Here is a 21540-nt window from a genome sequence, read left to right as displayed (position 1 = left end):
GCAGAGGGGGACTCAACCTCCGCCCCCCCTCCGCCCCCCCTGCACGAATGTCATGCACCGGGCCTCTAGTTAAATCAATAAGAAGAACAATAATGCAGGGATGTTTATATGTGGGGGAAAGTCTGACTCTATCAAATGTTTACCAGTTTGTCCCTCAAGAGTATAGGAGCCTTTTGCTGTCTGGTGGTTTTTTTTTTAATTTATGTACTTGGGGTTTTTTTAAATAGTGTGTACATTTTACATTTGCAAAAAGGAAAATAAAGGCAGAACCCTTTAAAGATTACTTAGTTTTGCTAGTCAAGAAGTGGCTGAGCAGCACAGTATCCAAGGTCTCCTTTCTCATTGTCTCTTGTGCTTTTTCCATCTCATCCTGTAGGCTTCTCTCTCTCTTCCTCTTTCTCTCCACATCCCATTTCTCTCTCTCTCTCTCTCTCTCTCTCTCTCTCTCTTTCTCTCTCTCTATCTATCTCTCTATCTATCTCTATCTCTATCTCTATCTCTCTCCCTCCCTCCCGCCCTCCCTCTCCCAGGGTCCCACCCATTGAGTTTCCCTTCTTTCAGCACCATTCCTTCTCGTGTGGGAGAGTATAATAACGATTCCAGAAAGTGTGCTGGTTATTTAACCTCTCTCCAGCTAAATGTTTTATTATGACTCCTGAAAACCTAATTACAGTAACTTGACATGCCACAGTACCCTTTATAGGCTGCCTCTGTAGTAAACTTACTCCTTTAGAGACAATAAACCTGATGCTTCAAAGAGCACGGCCAGTACCAGTAAAATGTGATGAAATCTCGCGTTCTCGGCTGCACACCTGGTCTCCCTCACTGGTCCCACATCCCAATTCCTCCTCTATCCCTTCTCTGGGTTGTTTGTTTGTTTGTTTTATCAAATTTCAGCAATGGTATCTATGCTTTAAAATTTTTTAGAGCCCAGCTGGTGTTGCTCAGTGGTTGAGCATCAAACCTTGCACCAAGAGGTCACTATTTGATTCCCAGCCGGGGCACATACCCAGGTTGCAGGCTCAATCCCCAGTGGGGAGCATGCAGGAGGCAGCCGATCAGTGTGTATCTTTTATCATTGATGTTTCTATCTCTTTCTCTCTCTCTCCCTTTCCCTTCCTCTCTCTAAAAATCAATAAAAACATATTTTTAAAAATCGTTTAGGCTCCTGGCTAGGTGGTCAGTTATTTGGAGTGTCATACCATGCACCAAACGATTGCGGGTTCGATTTCCAGTCACATATGGGAGACAACCGATCGATGTTTTTCTCGCTCTCTTTCTCTCTCTCCCTTCCTCTTTCTCTGGAAATCAATAAAAAGATATCCTTGTGTGAGGATTTTTTTTTCAAAAACTCTTTTAGGAACTAATGGCCTGAGTATCAATATTTTCGTCCGCTGCTCCACACACCTGGGGGTTTATTTCCTGGGAAGTCAGTTTTCTCGGTAGAGCAACAGTGAACACCCATTTTCCTGATACCAGAGCCACTTTTTTGCACACGCGCTACATCAAAACCATTCAGGACTTTTGTTCGGTTTCAAGGAGAATGTTGGCGGAAACTGACCTCATGGGCCAAAGGGAACTCACCTGCACTGTCAGTCATTGGCGTCCCCCTTAGCTGAGTGCTGAGCTGGGGTGAGGTAGTGGGGTGCAGGTTGAGAGAGAGGAAGGAAAAGAGGGGAAAAAATAGAAACTTGACCTCTGGGGCTGAGACAATGCCATTATTTATGTAGCACGTCTCTGTTTCGAAGGATTGCTAGGACTTCCCCTTGAGAGTAAAGCCAAACCTGGAGCCGGTCGGCAGCCAGCCTCCTGGACCCCACTGGCTGCAGCTGGGAAATGCACAGGGTGGTAAGGGGTTGGCTGTATGCGTTCCTTCTTTGGTAGGCTGCGTGGCTAGTGAGTGTGTTTCCTTGTGATTGACACTTAAAAGAGAGAGGGAAGTCTTTTGTTGGGGCCTTAAGTCACCTTACCAACCACCTCTTCTCGAAGCTTCCCCTCGAGAGCAGCCAAGCTCCTTCTGATTCCCAAGGATAAAATAAAACCCCGCGGCATTTTGAATTGACAGCGCCCTCCTGGCATGGATGCTATGCACGAGTTTCTTGTTTGTTGGACTTCTTTGGAGAATCTCCCATGGTTGTTTCATCAGAGAACATGCATGGCCTTCATTCTCTAAGCCAAGCTGGCGCCAAAGCCTGGTTTGCCAAGAGTCTGCCTCGACTACGCATTTTTGCCGTCTCTCCGAAAACGCCCAAAAGGATGGCTGCTAGCTCTCTCGGTGTTCATTAAATGCTTTTGTTTTCACATGAGAAAAGGGGAGACATTTCTCCAAAAGATTGGCAGCTTCGGGGGACGTGATGGTGGCTGTATTCCTAAGAAATCCCTGGGACCCAGGGCACAGAGCTGGGCACCTGGAGGGCCGTCCTTCCTGAGTCTCACTACTCAATCGCATGGCCATTCTGCGGGCCTGCCCCGTGCCCAGAGGGACGCTGTGTGCTAGGACTGAAGCCCGGTAGCCCCCGTGGCTGGGGAAGGGTGTGCAGGCTCTTCTGGTGCTTTTCATGAGCCCTTGAGGGCTGGTTCTCTCTATCCCTCTGAGTGTCAGCAAACTCCAAGGACAGCACTTTGGAGGCCCCTCATTTGCCTTTCCTTCCCAAGACTTAAGTGGCCAATTCTGAGAGCAATTGAGTTGTGCTTGAAAAATGTCAAGTGCATTTGGAAGCGACGCATTTTTGCTGACGCCTGGAGTCCCGCGCTGAGCTCCTTCCATGACCAGCCGCTGGGGAGCAGTTCAGTTGGGGCGTCACGAATGATTCCTCATTTCCCAGCTGGCTCGGGGAACAACCCCAAGTCCTCTCAGCCTCCTTGGTCCTCCCAGTGGCCGTCTGGCCAGACGATTACCTATGGGTCTGGCTTCATTTTATTTATTCTTTTTTCTGCAACATGTGAGGGCAGTCCTTGAGTGCATCAGAACTTGCCCTTTTTTCAACCTGGAATTAGGAAAATTTTCCAACATCCAGAAAAGTTGGAAGAATAGCACGATAGAATAACCACCTAGTTTCAACAATTGCTATCCTTTTGCCCCATTTGCCTCATCTATCTGTACATAGAGAGATATAAAGATCTTTTTGCTGAATCATTTGAAAGGAAGTTGGCAACTTCATGACACTTCACCCCTAAAAACATCAGCACTCAAAACTTGCATTTAAAAAAATACATCCACTCACCATCTAGTGTCTGTAAGTTAGACACATTTAAAAGCTGCAGAAACGATTAGGGTAGAGTTTCTTAAACTTGAGCGTACATTCAAATCACCTAGGGAGCTTCGTAGGGGATGCACTCCCAGACCCCAGGCTTGGGTCTGGTCGGAGCCAGGAATTTGTACTTTCCTAACAGAGCGCTCAAGTCACCCTAAAGCAGGTATTTGGGGGACACAATCTAAAGATAGTTTCTTTAGAACCTTTCTTTTTTTGTTTGTTTGTTTGCTGAATTGAATCTTCTAAAGATTTGTAACACCAGGGTGTAACCATGTTGTGGCTGAAACAGGAGTCTACATATCTTTGGTATTTTAGTTTAATCGTTTGAAGCACCGGCAACTAGAAAGAAGAGATGTGATAACTGAGCGGGTTTCCTTTAGCTGTGACTACCACAGACACTGTGATACCCCTGAGCAGCCTGAGAGGTTTATCTTTTGAGGGGCAATGCCCGATGGGAAGTATATGGGTTGTTTTTCTGTAGAGGGATCTCGCCTGTATGTGTAAATGTAGACACTCACTTTGCAAACTTGTAAATCTGTTTGGAAAGCAAGAATCAATAGAGCAGAAGGAATCCTAATCTTAAAATAAAAAATGTTTATTTAATCTTTATGGTTGAAAGTATTACACATGTACCTTCCTCCCCGCCCCCTCCACCCCCCCCCCCCCCACTGACCTCTTCTAGCTTGCCCCGCCCCCAACCCCAGGCCTCCACCACTCTGTTGTCTGTGTCCATGGGTTATGCATATGTGCCTACAAGTTCTTTGGTTGATCTCTTCCCACCCACCTCCCCACCCCCACCTTCCTTCTGAAATTCATCAGTCTGTTCCATGTCGCTGGATCTGTTTTGTTCATCAGTTTATTTTCCACATATGAGTGAGATCATGTGATACTTGTCTCTCTCTGACTGGCTTATTTAAAAATGTTTACAGTCATATCCTTTTAATATTTATTATTTTGACCTTGGAAAGGCTGTAGGTCATTCATTTAACAAAGATTTGTTGAATGCCCACTATGTCCCAGGCTCTATTCTAGATGTTAAGATATAGCATTGAACAAATCAGACAAAATACATTATTATTTTAAACTTCATAGAGATTCAGTTCTAAATGATAGATGCAGGTGATAAAGATAGATGCAGATAGATGCATATATGATGAAGAAAAACAAAACAGTTATAACTGGATGGAAAATGGCTGATAAAGGAGTGAGGGGGGCCAGAGAAGATCTCTCAAGAGTAGTGGTGAAACGAGGTGGAGAAATAAGTCATGCATATATTTCCAGGTGGAGGGAACGGGCAAGTGCAAAGGCCCTGGGGCAGAAATGTGATGGATGTGCTATGATGAAGAATAGAAAAAGGACAATGTAACTGATGGGAGGATAAAGTGGTAGAAGATGTGGTTGGAAGGGTGGCCAGAGGGCAAGGTCTTGTAGGCCATGGGAAGATTTATTCTAAGAGTTATTGGAAGCCTTTTTTATTTATTTGTTGTTTGTTTGAGGGAGGGGGAGGAGTGGTGATTTATGATGTAATCTTTTTAGAAGGAGGTATGGAAAATAGACTGGATTGCAAGGGGACAATTTTAGGATCTTGTGAAGCAATCCCATACCACAGGAATAATGGCTATTTCCCTCTGTTCCTATAAATGACTGCATTAAAAATAACATTAACACCAACTTAAATTTCATAATCTTCATCTTGTGATTTCTCTCATGTTGCTGAAACGTTCCTGCTTCTAATTTACTGATTCTGTCAACAAATATGGCTGATGTCGAGCACTGGGGTTTAAGGCTCTGGACATCCTAAGAGTAATAGCTGGAGTATCAAGTGTCAAGGATTTCACAGTTTGACTTGGGACAGATACATTAATTATTAAGGTTATGACCTAGCCATTTTGGCTGAGTGCATAGAGCATTGGCCTGCAGACCAAAGGTTCCTGGGTTTGATTCCGGTCAAGGGCATGTACCTCGGTTGCAGGCTCCTCCCTGGCTTCTTTGTCCAGGACTCCAATCCAGATGTATCTTGCTCCAAAATTCTGCCTTTACACACTGTGCCTACTGCCTCCTCTGCTAACGGATTCTTTGTAACCTGGAGCTACTGGACAAGGAATACAGGGCCTTATGTATGAAAGGACCCCATGAGCCTTAAAATTGCCCCCTCACAACCCGAACCTCTCAGCTTCATTCAGGTCATCAAACATACTTAGAGTACAAATAACATTTAAATATGAGTTAGTTGTTTATTTTTAATGAGATGTTCATTTTCTGACATGATTGTTAGTCATATCAGGCCTGTTTGATCTTCGTCAAGGATTTAAATACTTTCAAGGTTTTGTCTGAAAGCAGCCAAGATACAGATGTGTGTAATGATAGGGATGTTGCCTCAGAATCCCGCTGGGCAAGCTTGCTAGCCCCAGTGTGCAGGGGCAGTATGGTGTAGTAGCTCAATTAGAGCTCTTAGATTCAGGCAGATTGGAGCTGGAGCTTTACAGACCCGGCTTGCTAACTCTTAGCTTCCATTTTCTCATCTGTACAACTGCAGTAATCATAGTACCTACCTCCCAGGGTTGATGTGAGTTTTAGTGCAAGTAAAACATTTAGCGTTGTCACTGTCAAATAGTAAGTGGTCCATAAATACAGTTGCACCTACTGAAGACTTGAAGAGAAGGGAATACCTGTAAAAGATTTTGGGATCTTAGAATTGAAGCTGAGTAAAAATCACAACACAGCGAGGGAGCTCCATTCATTCATGCATTCATTCATTTGCTCGTTCATTCACATCTCCCCTGCATGCCGAACGAACTTAGAGTTGGGCACATAAAGGTGAACATGTTACAGAAGGAGACACAGCCCCTGGCTTTCAGCTGCTCAAAGTCTAGACTCTACCTAACCTATGCTTTAAAGTCCACTAGTATATATGTCTTGGAAGATAAGCTATCATTGTAAAAGGTGTGGCAAGCTACATTTGAAGCCCTGAATGGCACACGATCAGAGAGTTGATGGTCCTTGAAGTGTCCTTGGAGAAACAGTCTCCTGACCCTAAGGAAGGGTTATATTAGGTGTCCACAGGAGACCCCATTTCCCTGTTGTCACCCCATGGCTTTAGCCACCAAGGGCAAAGATGTTTCCAAAGAAGGAACCACGACACCATGACCTAGAGAGATGGTCTCAGAACAGAAAGCAGGATGGAGGGGAAAACAGCTTAGGAAGAAGACTCAAGAGAGACAGGTTAGGGTAACACTCAAGAGCACAGACTTGAGCATAAGACAGAGCTCAGGGTTTAAATCCATGGATAGTTGCTTAACTTCTCCAAGCCTGATTTCTAATATTTTAAATGGGAATATTATAATATTTATTCGTAAGTAGTTGTGCCAATATATTTCACATGGTCTATCTTTGTGAATGACCCATGTGCACTTGAAAAGAATGTATATTCTGCAGCTTTGGGGTGAAATGTTCTATAAATGTCAAATAAAGCCATCTGATCCAGTGTGTCCTTTAGAACCACTGTTTCCTTGTTAATTTTTTGTCTGGAAGTTCTATCCAGTCAAGTCAATGGGGTTTTAAAGTCCCCTACTATGCCTGTGTTGTTGATGATCTCTCCCTTAAAGTTCTCTAGAGATTATATATATATATATATATATATATATATATACATACACTTCTATATTAGATGCATATATGTTTACCAGGGTTATAGCCTCTTGTTAGATCAATCCCTTTAGTATTATGTAGTGCCCTTTGTTGTCTCTTGTGATGGCCTTGATTTTGAAGTCTATTTTGTCAGATATGAGTATTGCTATCCCAGGTTTTTTTTCTTTTCTATTTGCATGGAAAAAATTTTTCCATCCCTTCACTTTCATTCTGTGTGTGTCTTTTGTTCTGAGGTGGGTCTCTTGTAGACAGCATATAGTTGGGTCATGTTTTTGTATCCATTCAGCTACCCTATGTCTTTTGATTAGAGAATTTAATCCATTTACATTTAAGGTTATTATTGATAGGTACTTATTTATTGCCATTTTAATTCTGTAGGCCTAGGTTTCTCTCTCTATTTCTTCTTCTCATTACAGCAGCCCCTTTAGCATTTCTTGTAATGCTGGCTTGGTGGTGATAAAATCCTTTAGCCTTTTTTTTGTCTGGGAAGCTCTTTATTTCACAGTCTGTTTTGAATGATAGCCTTGCTGGATATAGTAATCTTGGTTTCAGATCCTTGCTTTTCATTACCTTGAGTACTTCATGCTATTCCCTTCTGGCCTGTAGAGTTTCTGATGAGAAATCATATGATAGCCTTATGGGAACTCCTTTGTAGGTAATAGTTTGCTTTTCTCTTGCTGCCTTTAAGATTCTGTCTTTGTCTTTAATTTTTGGCATTTTAATTATGATGTGTCTGGGCATGAGCCTGTTCAGGTTCTTCATGCTTGGGGTTCTCTGTGCCTCCTGAACTTGTGTGACTTTTTCCTTCACCAGGTTTTGGAAGTTTTCTGCCATTATTTCTTCAAACACCTTCTCTATGCCTTTCTCCCTTTCTGCCTCTTCTGGCACACCAACTATGTGAATATTGTTATGTTTCATGTTGTCCCACAGCTCCCTTAGGCTGTCCTGTTTTTCAATTGTTTTTTTCTTTTTGGTTCTCTGATTGAATATTTTTCTACCCTGTCTTCTAATTCACCAATTTGATCCTCAGCTTCCCCTAATCTGATGTGTATTCCTTCCTATGTGTTTTTTATTTATACTATGTCATTCTTTATTTCCATTTTCATAGTTATATGTCTTTTCTCATGCTGTTGAGCATCTTTACCATCGTTATTCTGAAGTCTATATCAGATAAATTTATCTCCATTTTATTTATCTCTTCTTCTGGAGAATTCCCTTGTTCTTTCATTTAGGGATTGTTTTTTTGTCTCCTCATTTTGGCTGCCTGTTTGGCTTTGTGACTATGTATTAGGTTGATCTGCTATGGCTCTCAATCTCTAGTGCAATACAGTGTCAAATGCTGTTTCTGACTAATTAGATCAGGCAAAGACTCAAAGCCTCCAAAGACTGCCTCTGCCTGCAGACTGATTAGATTCCATCTTGAGTAGCCTTCAGGCAATGGTCCACAGGTGTGGCGAGAGTTTTTCCAACAGGGTGAGGCAATTGCTTCTGCCTGGAGGCTACTTGTTATTCTCAGCCTCTTAATGGGCCTCAGCACTCCACACCATAGGGGAAGGTATTTTCCAATAGGATGGGTCAACTGTCTTCCCCCCAGACAAAACTGCCTGGATAGCAAAAGTCTGTGTGAGAAAGATGACCTCAGCAGTGTGAGGGAATGACAGCACAGGAAACCAGGATGTCTGCCTTCTGAGCCCTAACCTCAGAGCTCCCAATCCTGGCTTTTGCTCACACAGCTCCAATCCCCCCTCCCTCTCTCTGCTGGAGCACAAGTGGCTGCACATGAAATTTTGTGTGTTGGCCCTTTAAGAGGATGCCTGCATTTCTAGCCAGATGTCATATGGGCAACTTTCTCACTTCTGGTGCTCTCTGCTGGGACCCAGCTTGGGATTAGACCCCAAAGTTCTCATTGGCAACCCCCCACAGCTGAGATATCTCTCCGGAACTTCCACTGCTGTCTATGGGGAGCCCATCCAGCTCTTTCGCACCTTCGCCCTTCCTACCAGTATGTGGTCTCCACTTTCTATCCTTGGTTATCAGGATTCTCTCCAGCTAGTCTTCCATTGATTATTCAGGATTTTTTTTTAAATTTTAGTTATAATTACAGTTTGGTCCTGGGAGCGTGTCTGTGAATCATCCACTTACTCCACCACCATTTTTAATCTCTCTCAGTAACTCGGTTTTTGTATTTGCTTTGACTACATTGCGAATCGTTGTGGAAGATAAAATCTAGATGCATATGGGAGAGTCTGTAATGATGTGAGTTTGCAGAATTCATGTGTGTCACCATCAAGGGTAGCATTTTGCCCCTTCATCCTGATGGGCAGGCAGGGTCGCTAGCCAGGACTGTCCTAGCATCTATAAGGCAGAGTGTGTGAGAGCAGTGACTGCCCCTCCCAGGTCACTGTGTGGATCCTGACTCTCTCCCTTCTCCTGGCAGGCACTTTCTCTTTAAGACCTCCTCTGGAAGCACACCCCTGTTCAGCAGCTCTTCTCCGGGGTACCCTTTGACCTCAGGAACCGTTTACACGCCGCCACCCCGCCTGCTGCCCCGGAACACCTTCTCCAGGAAGGCCTTCAAGCTGAAGAAGCCCTCCAAGTACTGCAGCTGGAAATGTGCCGCCCTGTCCGCCATCGCCGCCGCCCTCCTCCTGGCCATTCTGCTGGCCTATTTCATCGGTGAGTGGGGAGCCAGCTTCCTCTGTTGGGGGGAGGAGGGAACCAGGCCCTCTGTTGTCTGCTTTCAATGAGCTTGTTGGCTCCTGAAAGACGTAAGAGTGAGTGACAGACGGGAGTGATTTTTCCCCTCCTGAAATCCATTTCTATCTGAGGTGTTTCTCCGTGATTCTAAACGACAGTTCTCATATGTGAACTTAAGCATCCTTGCTATATTCTTTCTTGGAGATCACCTGAGAATTGTTCCTACAAACCCATCCCTCGTTCCCAAAGTAGCCTTCTAGTCTCCTCCATCACTGGATTTTAACCCAGGTGTATGCTCTGAAATTCATGAGCATTGGTTAACTACAGCCAAAAATCAAAGAGAAGAAGAATAGTGATCAGCATCTCTGGGAATAAACACCACATGCTACTGAATCCGAATCAGGTCCACTTCCCATGCCAGCTGTGCTTCTGGGAACTCTGAATATGACTTAGGGTAGCAGATTGGCAAAGTTGCTGGGGTATCTTTTTTCCCATGCCAAGGATGTTGGTTTGCATCCTTGGGGTGCAGCCTGTGTAACTATGGGAAGCAGTGAATGCCAAGAGCTTAGGGGCAGGGTGCCACATGCATGCGAGCATCCTGGGCTGGACACAAAGCCCATTCACGGCTCCTGGCCCCGACAGAGAGCCCCTGCTGCCACTCTGTCAACTGAGCCTGCCAATGGCAGATCTCCTGGCCCGGGCAGAGGCCACAGGGACATTTGTGAAAGTTTATTTGAAACACGTGGCAGTTCTGGCTTGGTTTCAGGGCAGTGATGATCGGCCTCCCCAATTTGTCTGTGCCATGTTGCAAAGCAAACCTAGAAAACAGCAAAAGGAGGCCAACTCCCAAACAGCTCCCAACATTTATGTAGAAACCCCTCCCACAGAAGAGGGGAAAAGACAGCCCTGCGCATGCTGGCTTTGCCCCTTCTCTCTGGGGAGTGGGACTCACACACCTCCTTCATCCTCAGACAGCCAGTATGGTGCCTGCCAGAGAAGGGCTGGTCCAGGAGTTCCAATCCCATTCTTCCCAAGCTTGCCTGATGGCAAGGGAAGGTGACTGTGCACCCCCAGAGATCTTAGACCCTGACCACGGCCGACCATTACTAGCCCAAAACTGATGTGAAGTTTTCACTCTCTCCCATAGTATCCGTGTGCTCATCTTAAAATGGAAAAATAAGTTTCACATTCCTTACCGGGCGCACCTCTCAGCAGTACCCTCCAAACGTGAGAACACTGACATCCCTGGGAAAGGCACTGTGTGTATCTGGGGCTTTGCAAACACCTTTGTACTCTAAACCCATCTCTCTAGGGGCAGAGGTTCAAGTCCGGTCTGCCTCTCACTTACCTCTTGAAGGATGGAGCAATAGGTTGACTTGAAGGAGGGGGAAGGGCATCTGTTACACCCTCAATCACTTGCGTACCCGTTTTTGTGTTGTTAGAGGTAGTTTTATGGGCTTCCCCAGATGATTGTTCAGTGGAAGTGAACTGAATTGCCTTCGGTTGCCTCTGGGGTTGTTGCATGATTCGGCTTTATGTCAGAAACTTCAGAAAGGGTCCATGAGCTCACTTCTCAGGCTTGATGTTCCGCTGGGCTGGTGGGCACTGCCAGCCACTGCCAAAACTGTCCTCGGCGTACCTCCTCCTCCACTGGCAAGAGAGAGATAGATGGCTACTGCCTGATTTATTGAGCTTGATAGTTAAAATATAATAGCTTTCTGTAGGGCGATCACATAAATGGGACATCGTATAGGGAGCGCTTAATGTTTTAATCGGGTGTGTAACTTGTAAATGATGGATTAGGAAACATATTTATTCTCAGTCTTGAGGCTACTGGAAGCTGGACCTGAGCATCTAAGGATGGTTTATTAGGTTATAATCCATCATCTCCTATTATGTATGCTTTAGGTAAGATTGTGCTCTGACCCTGGAGTATTGAAGAATAGTTTAATGACTCAAAATGAGTGATGTAATGAGCCAATTTACCCAGCAGCAATGGGGGAGAGCATGGAGCCATGGGGGCTACTCTCCACAGGTGATGGCAAGTCTGCAAGCGTGGTGGGAGGTCAAGACCGTGAGTTCTGATCTTGACCCCAGAGACCCCTTTCTCCTCAGCCTTCACAAAGTTGCTTTCCTTGTGGATCTTGGTTCCCTGAATGAAACGTGGGAACAGGGTGGTTATTTATGTGCAGAAACTCTGAAGTATGGTGAGGATTAATTAATGTGGGTGACTTTGAAGATGAAAAGCAGTACATTATTAATTACAGAGCTTCAGGGGCATACACAGTGCATTGCAAACACAGAGAAAAGTGCTGTCGGGAGCAGTGAGGGGTGGTGCCTACCTAGAAACAACCTTCGGGGAAGGAGGGAGAGGCAACACAAGGGCCAAAGCCCATTCTGGTCCATGTGGGACTCTGTGTTCCAGTAGAACATGACAGGTCCTCCGTTGAAGCACCGGCCCGAGGGCATTTATGGACAGGCCTGCCAGGAGCGGTGACCATGGGTCAAATGAGCTTGTTTGCACGTTCCAACCCATCAGAGGAGACTTTCCAGAAATGAGTAATCCGAACTCGTTCAGCCCCATGACAAGTTCTCCCATAGATCCAGCATGTGGGTGGTGTTGACGCAGGATAGCATCAGCTCTCCTGGAAATGGGAAAAGGTGGGGCCTTTTATCAACTCAGGGAAGGACCCTTCCCCCTCGTCCCCCAGTTCCTGATCTCAGAGCTAGGGTCAGCAACCTTTTATGATATACTCTCCATTCGATTCCCCCAGTGTACAGAACACCCTGGAATAAATTACTCTGAGGAGCTGCATGAACCACTCAGGGACCATTTGAGGCCTCATGCGGCCTCTGGCCCATGTGGTTCCAAGGGAATACCAGTTTAGGAGAAGCTGGAATGCAAGGGAGCGTCCCCCTTAAGAAGCTATCTACCATCCTTGGGCAGCTCAAGGACTTTCATTGCCAGCAACACCAGAAATCCCTCTAGATCCCGAAATTTCTGAGTTGTATGAGCAGCATAGAGCTCCTCACCTGTGTTATGCTGACTACAGTGTGTTTTTATCCTTACAGTGTACATAACAAGAACAGGTTAGAAACTTTCCCATTTAAAGCATGTTTATATAATTATGAAATTTGAACCATACCCACAGCCCCCAACACACACTCTAGCAGAAAATAAAATTGGTGCCACCAGCATGGCCCAGTGGTTGAACATCGACCTATAAACCAGGAGACCGCAGTTCGATTCCTGGTCAGCGTGCATGCATGGATTGCAGGCTCAGTCCCCAGTGGGGGGCATACAGGAGGCAGCCGATCAATGATTCTCTCTCGTCATTGATGTTTCTATCTCTCTCCCTCTCCCTTCCTCTCTGAAATCAATAAAAAAATATTTTTTTTAATTGGCACACAACAGTCATTTGACAAGAGTTGATGCTGAGGTCCAGAGCATCTAAGTCACATGGCTAGTTAACTGCAGGGTGGAGACTAGAGCCTTGGTTTCCTGATGTCGGGTCTAGCATCTTTGCCCTGACTACTCTCTCCTAAAGTTTACAGTTGGCCATGTTCTCCAAATGCTGCCTCAAACCTACAAGGCCCTGAATCATCTAACACCTTGGGCAGCAGCCAAGCCTCCTCAGTCTCCTAACCCGCGTCCCCAGCACCCAGCAGCCTTTCTCTGTAAAGAGCGAGGGAGTAGGCATTCTCGGGTTGGCGGGCCATGCAGTCTCTGTCACAACTGCTTGTTGTTAAGCAAAAGCAAACAAAGATGTAAACAAATGGGCATGGTTGTGCTCCAAGAGACTTCAGTTACGGACACTGAAATTTGAGTTTTATGTACTTTTCATGTGTCAACCAATACTATCCTTTGGATTTTTTTTCAACCAGTCTGAGTGTACAACTATACCTGTTTAGCCCAGAGGGTCTTAAAACCATACAAACAACCAGGTGGCAGACAGGATTTGGCCCACAGGCCGCAGTGTGCCAACCCCTATCTGATTATATTACTGTTCTTTTCCTAAGATTGCCTTTTCAGAGTGTTTTCACCGTTACAAAAGGGGGAAAAAATGTTTTCAAACTGGCTACGTCCAACCATATGTCCGCTGTAGGTGGGCAGGTGATTGACATTTTCTGACATTGCATTCCCATTTCACAATGAGTAATTACACCTGCCTTTCTGACCCACTCCCCAAACTCAAAGAAGAAAGCCACTTAGTTGAAAATTTTGTGTAGGATAAGGGTTCCCATCTTAACAGGCTGCTCCACACAGTGCTCCAACGCAGATAAAGTGGAATTGTCTTGCAATGTTGCCCTGTATTCATTGTCCTCCATCTTCAGTTAAACCCCATCTTCCTGGGCAAAACCTTTGCCTATTCAAAATCACTCAGGGCCTGCCGCCTTCTCGCCAAGGGTTTCCAACAGGTTGTAACAGCGCTGGGTCATCGAATAATGTCATCGTTTTCTGGCCCTAGGTGAAGGTTTCCTTACAGGGCACCAAAGTTTTTGCACAGCTTCCCCACAGCAAGAAGAAAGAGGCTTGCGAGGTATGACTTTGTTGTTTAAATGCAGATAATCCTGGAAATTCTAGACGAGAATCCACACAATGGCTCAGCGTGACTCCAGCCTCAGCCCATCCCCCCTGAGTTAAAAACATACACAGCATAACTGACAAAACTCCCCACCTGGTTGAGAAGGAGGGAGGCAGGGGGCAGAGAGAAAGATAAGCATTTGTGTCATCCTAAATTAGTTTTCAGCTCTTCGGATCTCTGCCAAACTAAAATACGTATATATAGTAGAAAGTCACCTTGTCTTTTTTCACTACGGTAATTCCTGCCAAATGTGAAACACTGTGTTTTAAGTCAGCTGCTCAGCACTGTCTTCTGACACGCTCGCTTTGATCTGGGAAGAACGCAGGCCATCAACATGTCAGGATGTTAAAAGTGCGGTAATTTGGGGTGCTTTCAGGTTTTGTGTTTTTTTTTCGAAAACAATGAGGGATTATTTTCTATGGAAACTAAAAGCTTGCAATGTGCTTAAAGTTGCTACACTTGAAAATTGATATGTTGAGACTCAGACTGATGAATGCTGTGTTCTCAGCTGCTATTTTGTGTGTATTCCCATCTCACTGAACAGAGCAGGTTTGGGGAAAACAAAGAAAATGACAGAAAATGATGAGAACAGCACACTTACCTGGCAGCCTTTGTGAGGACCCAGCCTGGGGGGGGGCGGAAATTGGTCCTCGTTCCAACTCCGGCTCTTTGTCCAGAGAGATGCTAAACCCCTCCCTCCTTTGTGAATTCCAAATCATGTATTTACATCTTAGTATCTAAGGGGCAAAATTCTAATGATTAAATCCAGCAAATAGCATTTCCACCCAACTCCAGGCCCAAATGGTCAAACCTCGCAGTTAGTCACACAAACAAAAAAGAGAACTGCCCACAAGTAAGCCAGGGGACCAGTTAGTGGCAGTTTTTTTATCTATTGGATATGCTAATGTGCTTTAAATATATATATATAATTTCAGAAAGGAAAGAAGAGGGACAGAGAGAAACATCAATGATGAGAGAGAATCTTGATTGGCTGCCTCCTGCACACCCCACACTGGAGATCCAGCCCACAACCTGGGCATGTGCCCTGACCGGGAATTGAACCACAATCTTCTGGTTCACAGGTCAGTGCTCAACCACTGAGTTGCTAATGTGCTCTTAACCAGGTAATATGTCCTGTCAGTGCCCTCACATAGGTGAGCCTTTGGCAGTGGGACTGCCACGTCATAACTGTACACCTGATTTCAAAGGGTTTGTCAGTTTACAGAAAGTCAAGTAAATAATTGGGGGGGGGGTGTTGGGGGGGGGTCCCTAATTGCCTAGCAGAAACATACATGGCAATGTTTGTATCTCATGTTTGACATTCAGAAAAGATGAGTTCCTCCACTGAGGTGGCATGCCTTTGTCATCCCTCTAAGACACCTGTCAGAAATCAAGGTAGTCAGCCAACATGGGCTGTCCATCTTCGTGGGCACACTCGGTGGATGCAAATGAGGAAGCAACTTTTGGTCCTGACTTTGTAGAGCATCTTGATGCTAAACTAGGGAGGAAGAAGTGAGTAGTTGCTACAACCCCAAGCCCCTCGAGGACAATGACAAGGAAACAGGGTACTGATATCAGCTGCCAACCCAGGACTTTGTGTCTCCCCAAAGTACACGTTAGGTGAAGGGTGTGGCGGGTTCATCACCTGTCCATCTATCCTTTGATCACCATTCTGGCCTCAGTCCTGGACTTCCTCTGGAATAATTCTCTCTCTAGCTGCCTACCAGTCCAACAGCTGTACTGGGAGGCTGTGACATTACTGTCCCCCTCTCCTCACACTCTGTTTGTTTAACTGGAGTACTTAGGGCAGTCACCAGGACCACAGATCCCCATGTCTTGAGTCGTTCGTTTGTTCGTTTATTTGTACTTGTTCCAGGATTTAGGATTCCGGGCACAACTTCAAACGTACTGTAAATAGATATTATTTCGTTCTGTGTTTTGCCTATAACAACATTGCAGAAGTTCTTGCCTTGCCGTGCTAATTAGAAAAGACGCAACTTGGTGTAATGGGAAGCTCGAACGTGGGCTTTGGTGTCAGAGAAACCGGGTTCAAGTTCTGATAGATATACTTAAAAGCCATTTGACTTTGGGCTTGCTATTTAATCTCCCTGCACCCCATATGTCATCATATGTGGGAAGTATCATTACTGTATGTATTCTCGAGGAGAGAAAAGGTTTCATTCAAAATGTGACATGACTTCTTAGCATTTCAAATTTTTATTTATTTACTTATTTTTTTGGAAAGAGGTAGACACAGACCACCTGTGACATGATTTCTTAGCGCTCAGAATTTTTATTTCATGTTTTCGGAAAGAGGTAGTCACAGGCCAGATGGATTGATGCACAGCCATGTGACTAGACGGGTCCACGGTCACGCCAGCAGACCAGTGTGCTGCCTGGCTGATTGTGAGAAAGCACCAATTAAGAGGTGTATTCTGATTTCAGAGATGTGAAAATGTGAAAAAAAATAGTCGAGTCTTAGAATCAGCGAGCTACAGGAGTACCTAGCACATGGTAGCCTAAAAGTAAAAGGTCAAAGTGAGAGGCAGCAGCCTTCATTTGAGATTTTTAAAAAAAAAAAAAGCTACTCAGAGAGCACTGATTCAGGCAAAAACCCAAATGGTGATCCCATTAGGTGACAACGTCAACAGAAGGGAGACATGTTTAATTTCAGCCCGGTAGTCATCAGTCTAGTCATCATATCTGCTTGCTTGCCATCCCGCCTGACAGTTCTTTGGGGCACAGTGTCCTTTAGGCCCAGTCCAGAGGCTATTTTGTCCTGTTTTAACACTCCGAAGCTTTGAAGCATAAGACACACAAGGCGGTTCTTCTGGGGTCACAGCTCCGGCTCCATTTTAAAGTAGCTTCGTTTATATTATTTTTCATACACAATAGAAACTCAACTAAGTGGAGTTATTGTTATTAATGTATTGGCTACCACACTGCCAGGCCAGGTCCAGTGAGAAGTATACTGACCCCAGGTTCTTAGGGTCATTGCATCCCCAGAGCAGTGCCTGGTGCCTTGTAAGCAATTGGTAAATATTTGTTGGATTAATCAATGCTGTTTAGGGGTAGGGCTGAGTTGGACCATTTGTGGAAGAGGTTATGAAGTACCCAGAATCCCCGCCCCCTGGTTTCACTTGTTCCTCCATGAAGAAGGGACGTTTCTGGTTCCCTGGTGTTCTAATTGCCTCTCTTCCCAAATTACATTTCCAAGTTAGAAAGCATTTAGGCAAAGGAACATGGTGGGGGGGGGGGGGCAGGGGGGGCGAGATGCATAAGCAGCACAGCTAAGCCCTCTGGCAGGAATCTGCGCCTCCCTGAAATTGAGGGAGCTCCTGAGGGAAGCTGGGAAGTGTTTGTGTCTGGCATGCGGCCACCTGTTTGGCAGTCAGATTACCAAAGTGTGGCAGGATTTAGTTGGAGTTCAAGGTGAAGAAGCAAATAATGGCATAAATCTGAAAGTCTGTTGGCTGCTTCTCTGTAAATGAGGATGTGCTAAGAAATGAAAGCAATTGCTCCAAGGCACCAAGTAGAGAAAGGAACTATTATATGGTGAATTAGGTCTGTGAGCACAAGCAATATGAAAGCGTTTGTGCTCTACATTGCCCTGCTTAGCTCTGTGGCCTCAGACAACAGAAACTTGACCCAAAAACGAACTTTCATAGCATTCATATTTCTCTTAAGGTCACCGTAAGCCAGGATTCCTGTGTCCTTTATTGAAAACTCAGTTATAGAAAATTCATATTTTGGTTGTTAAGAATAGACACCCAGAACTTTTGCCTGAGCCCTTTGCTCATCGAATAAATCATTTATTAAATTGATGGCTCAGAATAAGCATCATCTGCATTAGGAGAGCAGATGATCCGTGAACTATATTAACATGCTTAATATTACCATTAAAGGGGGGGGCAACGCGTTGCATATTTCATTTATTTTATTTTTTTATGTTATCAACTTGTAGCCTTAAATAAACATGTCAATATTGGAGTGCTTCAGAAAATATAACTGTACTAAGCTACATGTTGATAAGAAAAGAGCTTCGCTGAAGAAAATATTGTCTTCCATTCTTGCAAAGAGAAAGGAAGGGATAAGAAGCACAATATGGATCCTCTTTCAAAGGCTTTTCCTTCCTACAAACCAAAACTACGGGCCAGAAGGGAGGATCGGCTGTGCCTCCGGTCTTTGCATTTCTTTCATCGTGACTTTCTTCAGGGCGGGCTGTCAGGGAAGGCCTGTCCATTGGGATGGGTTTCCAGTGGAACCAGGTCATCGGTGGGAAGATTTGTACCAACATGTTGGGCACTCCCTCAGGGACGCTGATCTCTGTAAAAGAGAGCCACGGTACCTCGCTTTGGCCTTTGTAGTCATGATGCAATTCTGTCCGTTTGCTTACTTATATTACACCATGAGCGTTTTAGAGGCGCATTAATGAAGTTTAGATTAGCCTTGCTTCTATTCCACAGGGGAAGGTAAGTGGCAGTGTGTCAGATGCATCCTGTTCTTCAGGCCACGATAAACAAGATGACATCTTTCAAGGGAGTTCTGTGAGCCTTTGAATCAGATGTATTTTTGAAACCGGTTTTAAGGCCACCTTATGCCCCAGATTCTGCAAACGTCGACTTCTGGGGCGTTAGCTAAGTTAGAGTACATGTGTTTAAACTTTCTTTTAATGAGATTTGAAGACTTGCTGAATCTTGAGAGAATTGTGGGTTAAAGACTTTTTTCCCCCATGAAAAAAAAATTCTTGTGACTTTGTATATTAATTTTATGTGTTAATTATTTTACATTAATTTAATATGTATTCAGTGCATTATATAAAGTTTATGTTTTTCCATTGGGCAAGAAATTTTATTTAGGCAAGTGATTAGTCAGTCGCATGGTATGCTGGAATCCGCTGACTAGTCTCAGAATCTGGGACATTTTTACTTGAAATGTGTTTCCTAGACCTAGAGTCTAATAAGCAACCCCATAAAATAGTACAGTTAATAGGAAAGCTTAGAGAGCCTGGATAAGTTATGGTTTGCACAAGCGACCCATGCCATGGTGTTAATCAGGCACACACAACAGTGATAGAAGGATTCTGAGTTTCATTTTTCCCAATCCATCAAGACACAGAACCTTTTATTTAAAAGCTTTTATTAACTTATCGGTATGAATCAAAGGTCAGTCATTTTCCCCCTAGAAATGTGGAGTGATCTAACAATGAGAAATTGAGGATATTTGGGTCTATTTTTATCCAATCTGTTTTTGTGAAATGAAGGCATTATCTCCTCCTGAGTTTACATTAGAAACTTTAAAGCTTCTGCCCTGGTCGATGTGGCTCAGTTGGTTGGGTGTCATCCCATTCACCAAAAGGTTGCTGGTTGGATTCCCTGTCAGGACATATGCCTGGGTTTTAGGCTCAATCCCTGGTAGGGAGCTTGCAGGAGGCAGCCGATTGATGTTTCGCTCTCACATTGATGTTTCTCTCCCTCTCCCTTCCTTTCTCTATAAAAATCAATTTAAAAATCTTTAAAAAAAAAAAAAAAGAAAAAAACACCTATAACACTTCCAAGAAGAAAAAGAAGCCAGCCTGTAATTAACTTATACTTCTTGGGACCACAGCAATGAAGAGTGAAGAGCCAAAGAAAGAAGAGTAAATACTAAGAGTGGAATAATATTAAGACGAGAAGTAAGACAGGGGCATAAGAAACTGAATAGAATAATTACAAACATTAACTAGCAACACAAACTATGAAATACCATGAATTCAACCAGGATAAAACATGAAACAATTAAGAGACACAGCTATGGTGAAAAAACGACCCTCATCATAGCAAAGTACATGCAGTCTTCCGCACGATTTCCTGAACCAGTAAGTCCAGCCGAGGTAATGAGATGAAAAGCAATCCCTGAGAATTGCTTGGAGGTGCTGTTTCACCACCTCATCCGACATCATTAAACTTTTGGTTCCCTCATGAGCTACTTAGATAAATAACAGTGGACAGCTCAACATTTATCCAAATAAACCAGAAAGCCACCATGATAAAGGAAATTGAATTTATAGACACGGCAGGCTCTTGCCTAATAGATGAGAGTAATGTGTCTAATGTTGAACATCAATCTATATTTCAAATAAAGTGTATGAAGTGGGGGGGGGGGGGCTCTAAAAATACCTCCTACAAAATCATTTCTCAGGTTGGTTTTCTCCGGTTGTGTCTAATTGATATCCATGAAAATGATGCAAGAGCTGGAAAGAACGGCTGTGCATGTTGGTTCCCAGGAGAGTGCCAAAAGTTGGGGGTTAGAGATCACTTTTTTGTTTTGTTTTGTTCATCCTCACCTGAGGATATTTTTCCACTGATGTTTAGAGAGGGTGGAAAGGAGGAGGAGAGACAGAGAGATACATTGATGTGAGAGAGACACATCAACTGGTTGCCTCCCACATGCACCTCGACTAGGGCCAGGAATCAAGCTTGCAACCGGTACATGCCCTTGACCAGAATCGAACCCAGGACCCTTCCGTCCATGGGCCAATGCTTTATTCACTGAGCCAAACTGGCTAGGGCAGAAATCACTTTTTACCTTCAGATGTGTTGTCTTTGGAATGACCCTGGAAGTCAGGGAGTGAGTACATTTGTGTGTGTTTTTAATCAGGTGAGGGCATTTTCTAAAGTCTTCTTTTAGATCTTGATCAAAAACTGATAGGAGGGAGGAGAATTATTTTATACCAGATCCCTTCTCTGCCTTATCTTGCCAGGCTTCATGGTGTAAGGAAGGTCCAGTGGGGATAGTTGAGATTACCCTACAATTTTAGGTCCCAATCAAATTCAATGGATTTATGAACTAGCATCATTTCAGAGCATTTCCTAATTCCTAATCAGGCAAGTCTTGGTCTAAGACAGAACATGGATATTGTCAGTGTGATAGGAAGTCTTCTTACCCAAGTCCTGGCTGATGGGAGAGCAGGGGGTGCAGAGGAGTGGGGCAGTGCAGACAGGCAAAGGGATCTCAGCCCCTCTGTTCGGCATGTAAATGGTACCCACATAGCGCTACTCCCATTCTTTCCCGCATGTTCTGGTGAGGAACTTTTCTTAATATGTGTGCATTTTTTAAATATATATTTTTATTGATATCAGAGGGGGAGAGAGAGATAGAAACATCAATGATAAGAGAGAATCATTGATTTGTTGCCTCCTGCACACCCCACACTGGAGGTGGAGCCGACAACCTGGGCATGTGCCCTGACCGGGAATCAAACCGTGACCTCCAGTTTCATAGGTTGACACTCAACCACTGAGCCACGCAGCTGGGGCAATATATATGCGATTTAATGAAATGTTGTGATGGGTAAATTTGGTCTGACTTTAAGG

The 21540-nt window shown here is 44.4% G+C and overlaps 1 protein-coding gene across 10 annotated transcripts in view; it reads left to right on the top strand.

Annotated features, from left to right (window-relative positions):
• The window catches only part of TENM2 (teneurin transmembrane protein 2), a 1191402-nt gene that overhangs the window by 940758 nt on the left and 229104 nt on the right, over nucleotides 1-21540 (top strand). For all 10 annotated transcript variants that reach the window (XM_070414454.1, XM_070414453.1, XM_070414452.1 and 7 more), the window contains one exon: nucleotides 9340-9578. In XM_070414454.1, the coding sequence (XP_070270555.1) occupies nucleotides 9340-9578 (239 nt within the window). The remainder of the gene's footprint in view (nucleotides 1-9339; nucleotides 9579-21540) is intronic.

This window comes from Myotis yumanensis, unplaced genomic scaffold (genome assembly GCF_028538775.1).
Source record: "Myotis yumanensis isolate MYYU_CA2020_CCGP unplaced genomic scaffold, mMyoYum1.0.hap1 SCAF_5, whole genome shotgun sequence".
In the NCBI taxonomy this organism is placed as follows: domain Eukaryota; kingdom Metazoa; phylum Chordata; class Mammalia; order Chiroptera; family Vespertilionidae; genus Myotis; species Myotis yumanensis.
This window is presented reverse-complemented; position numbering and strand designations above follow the sequence as displayed.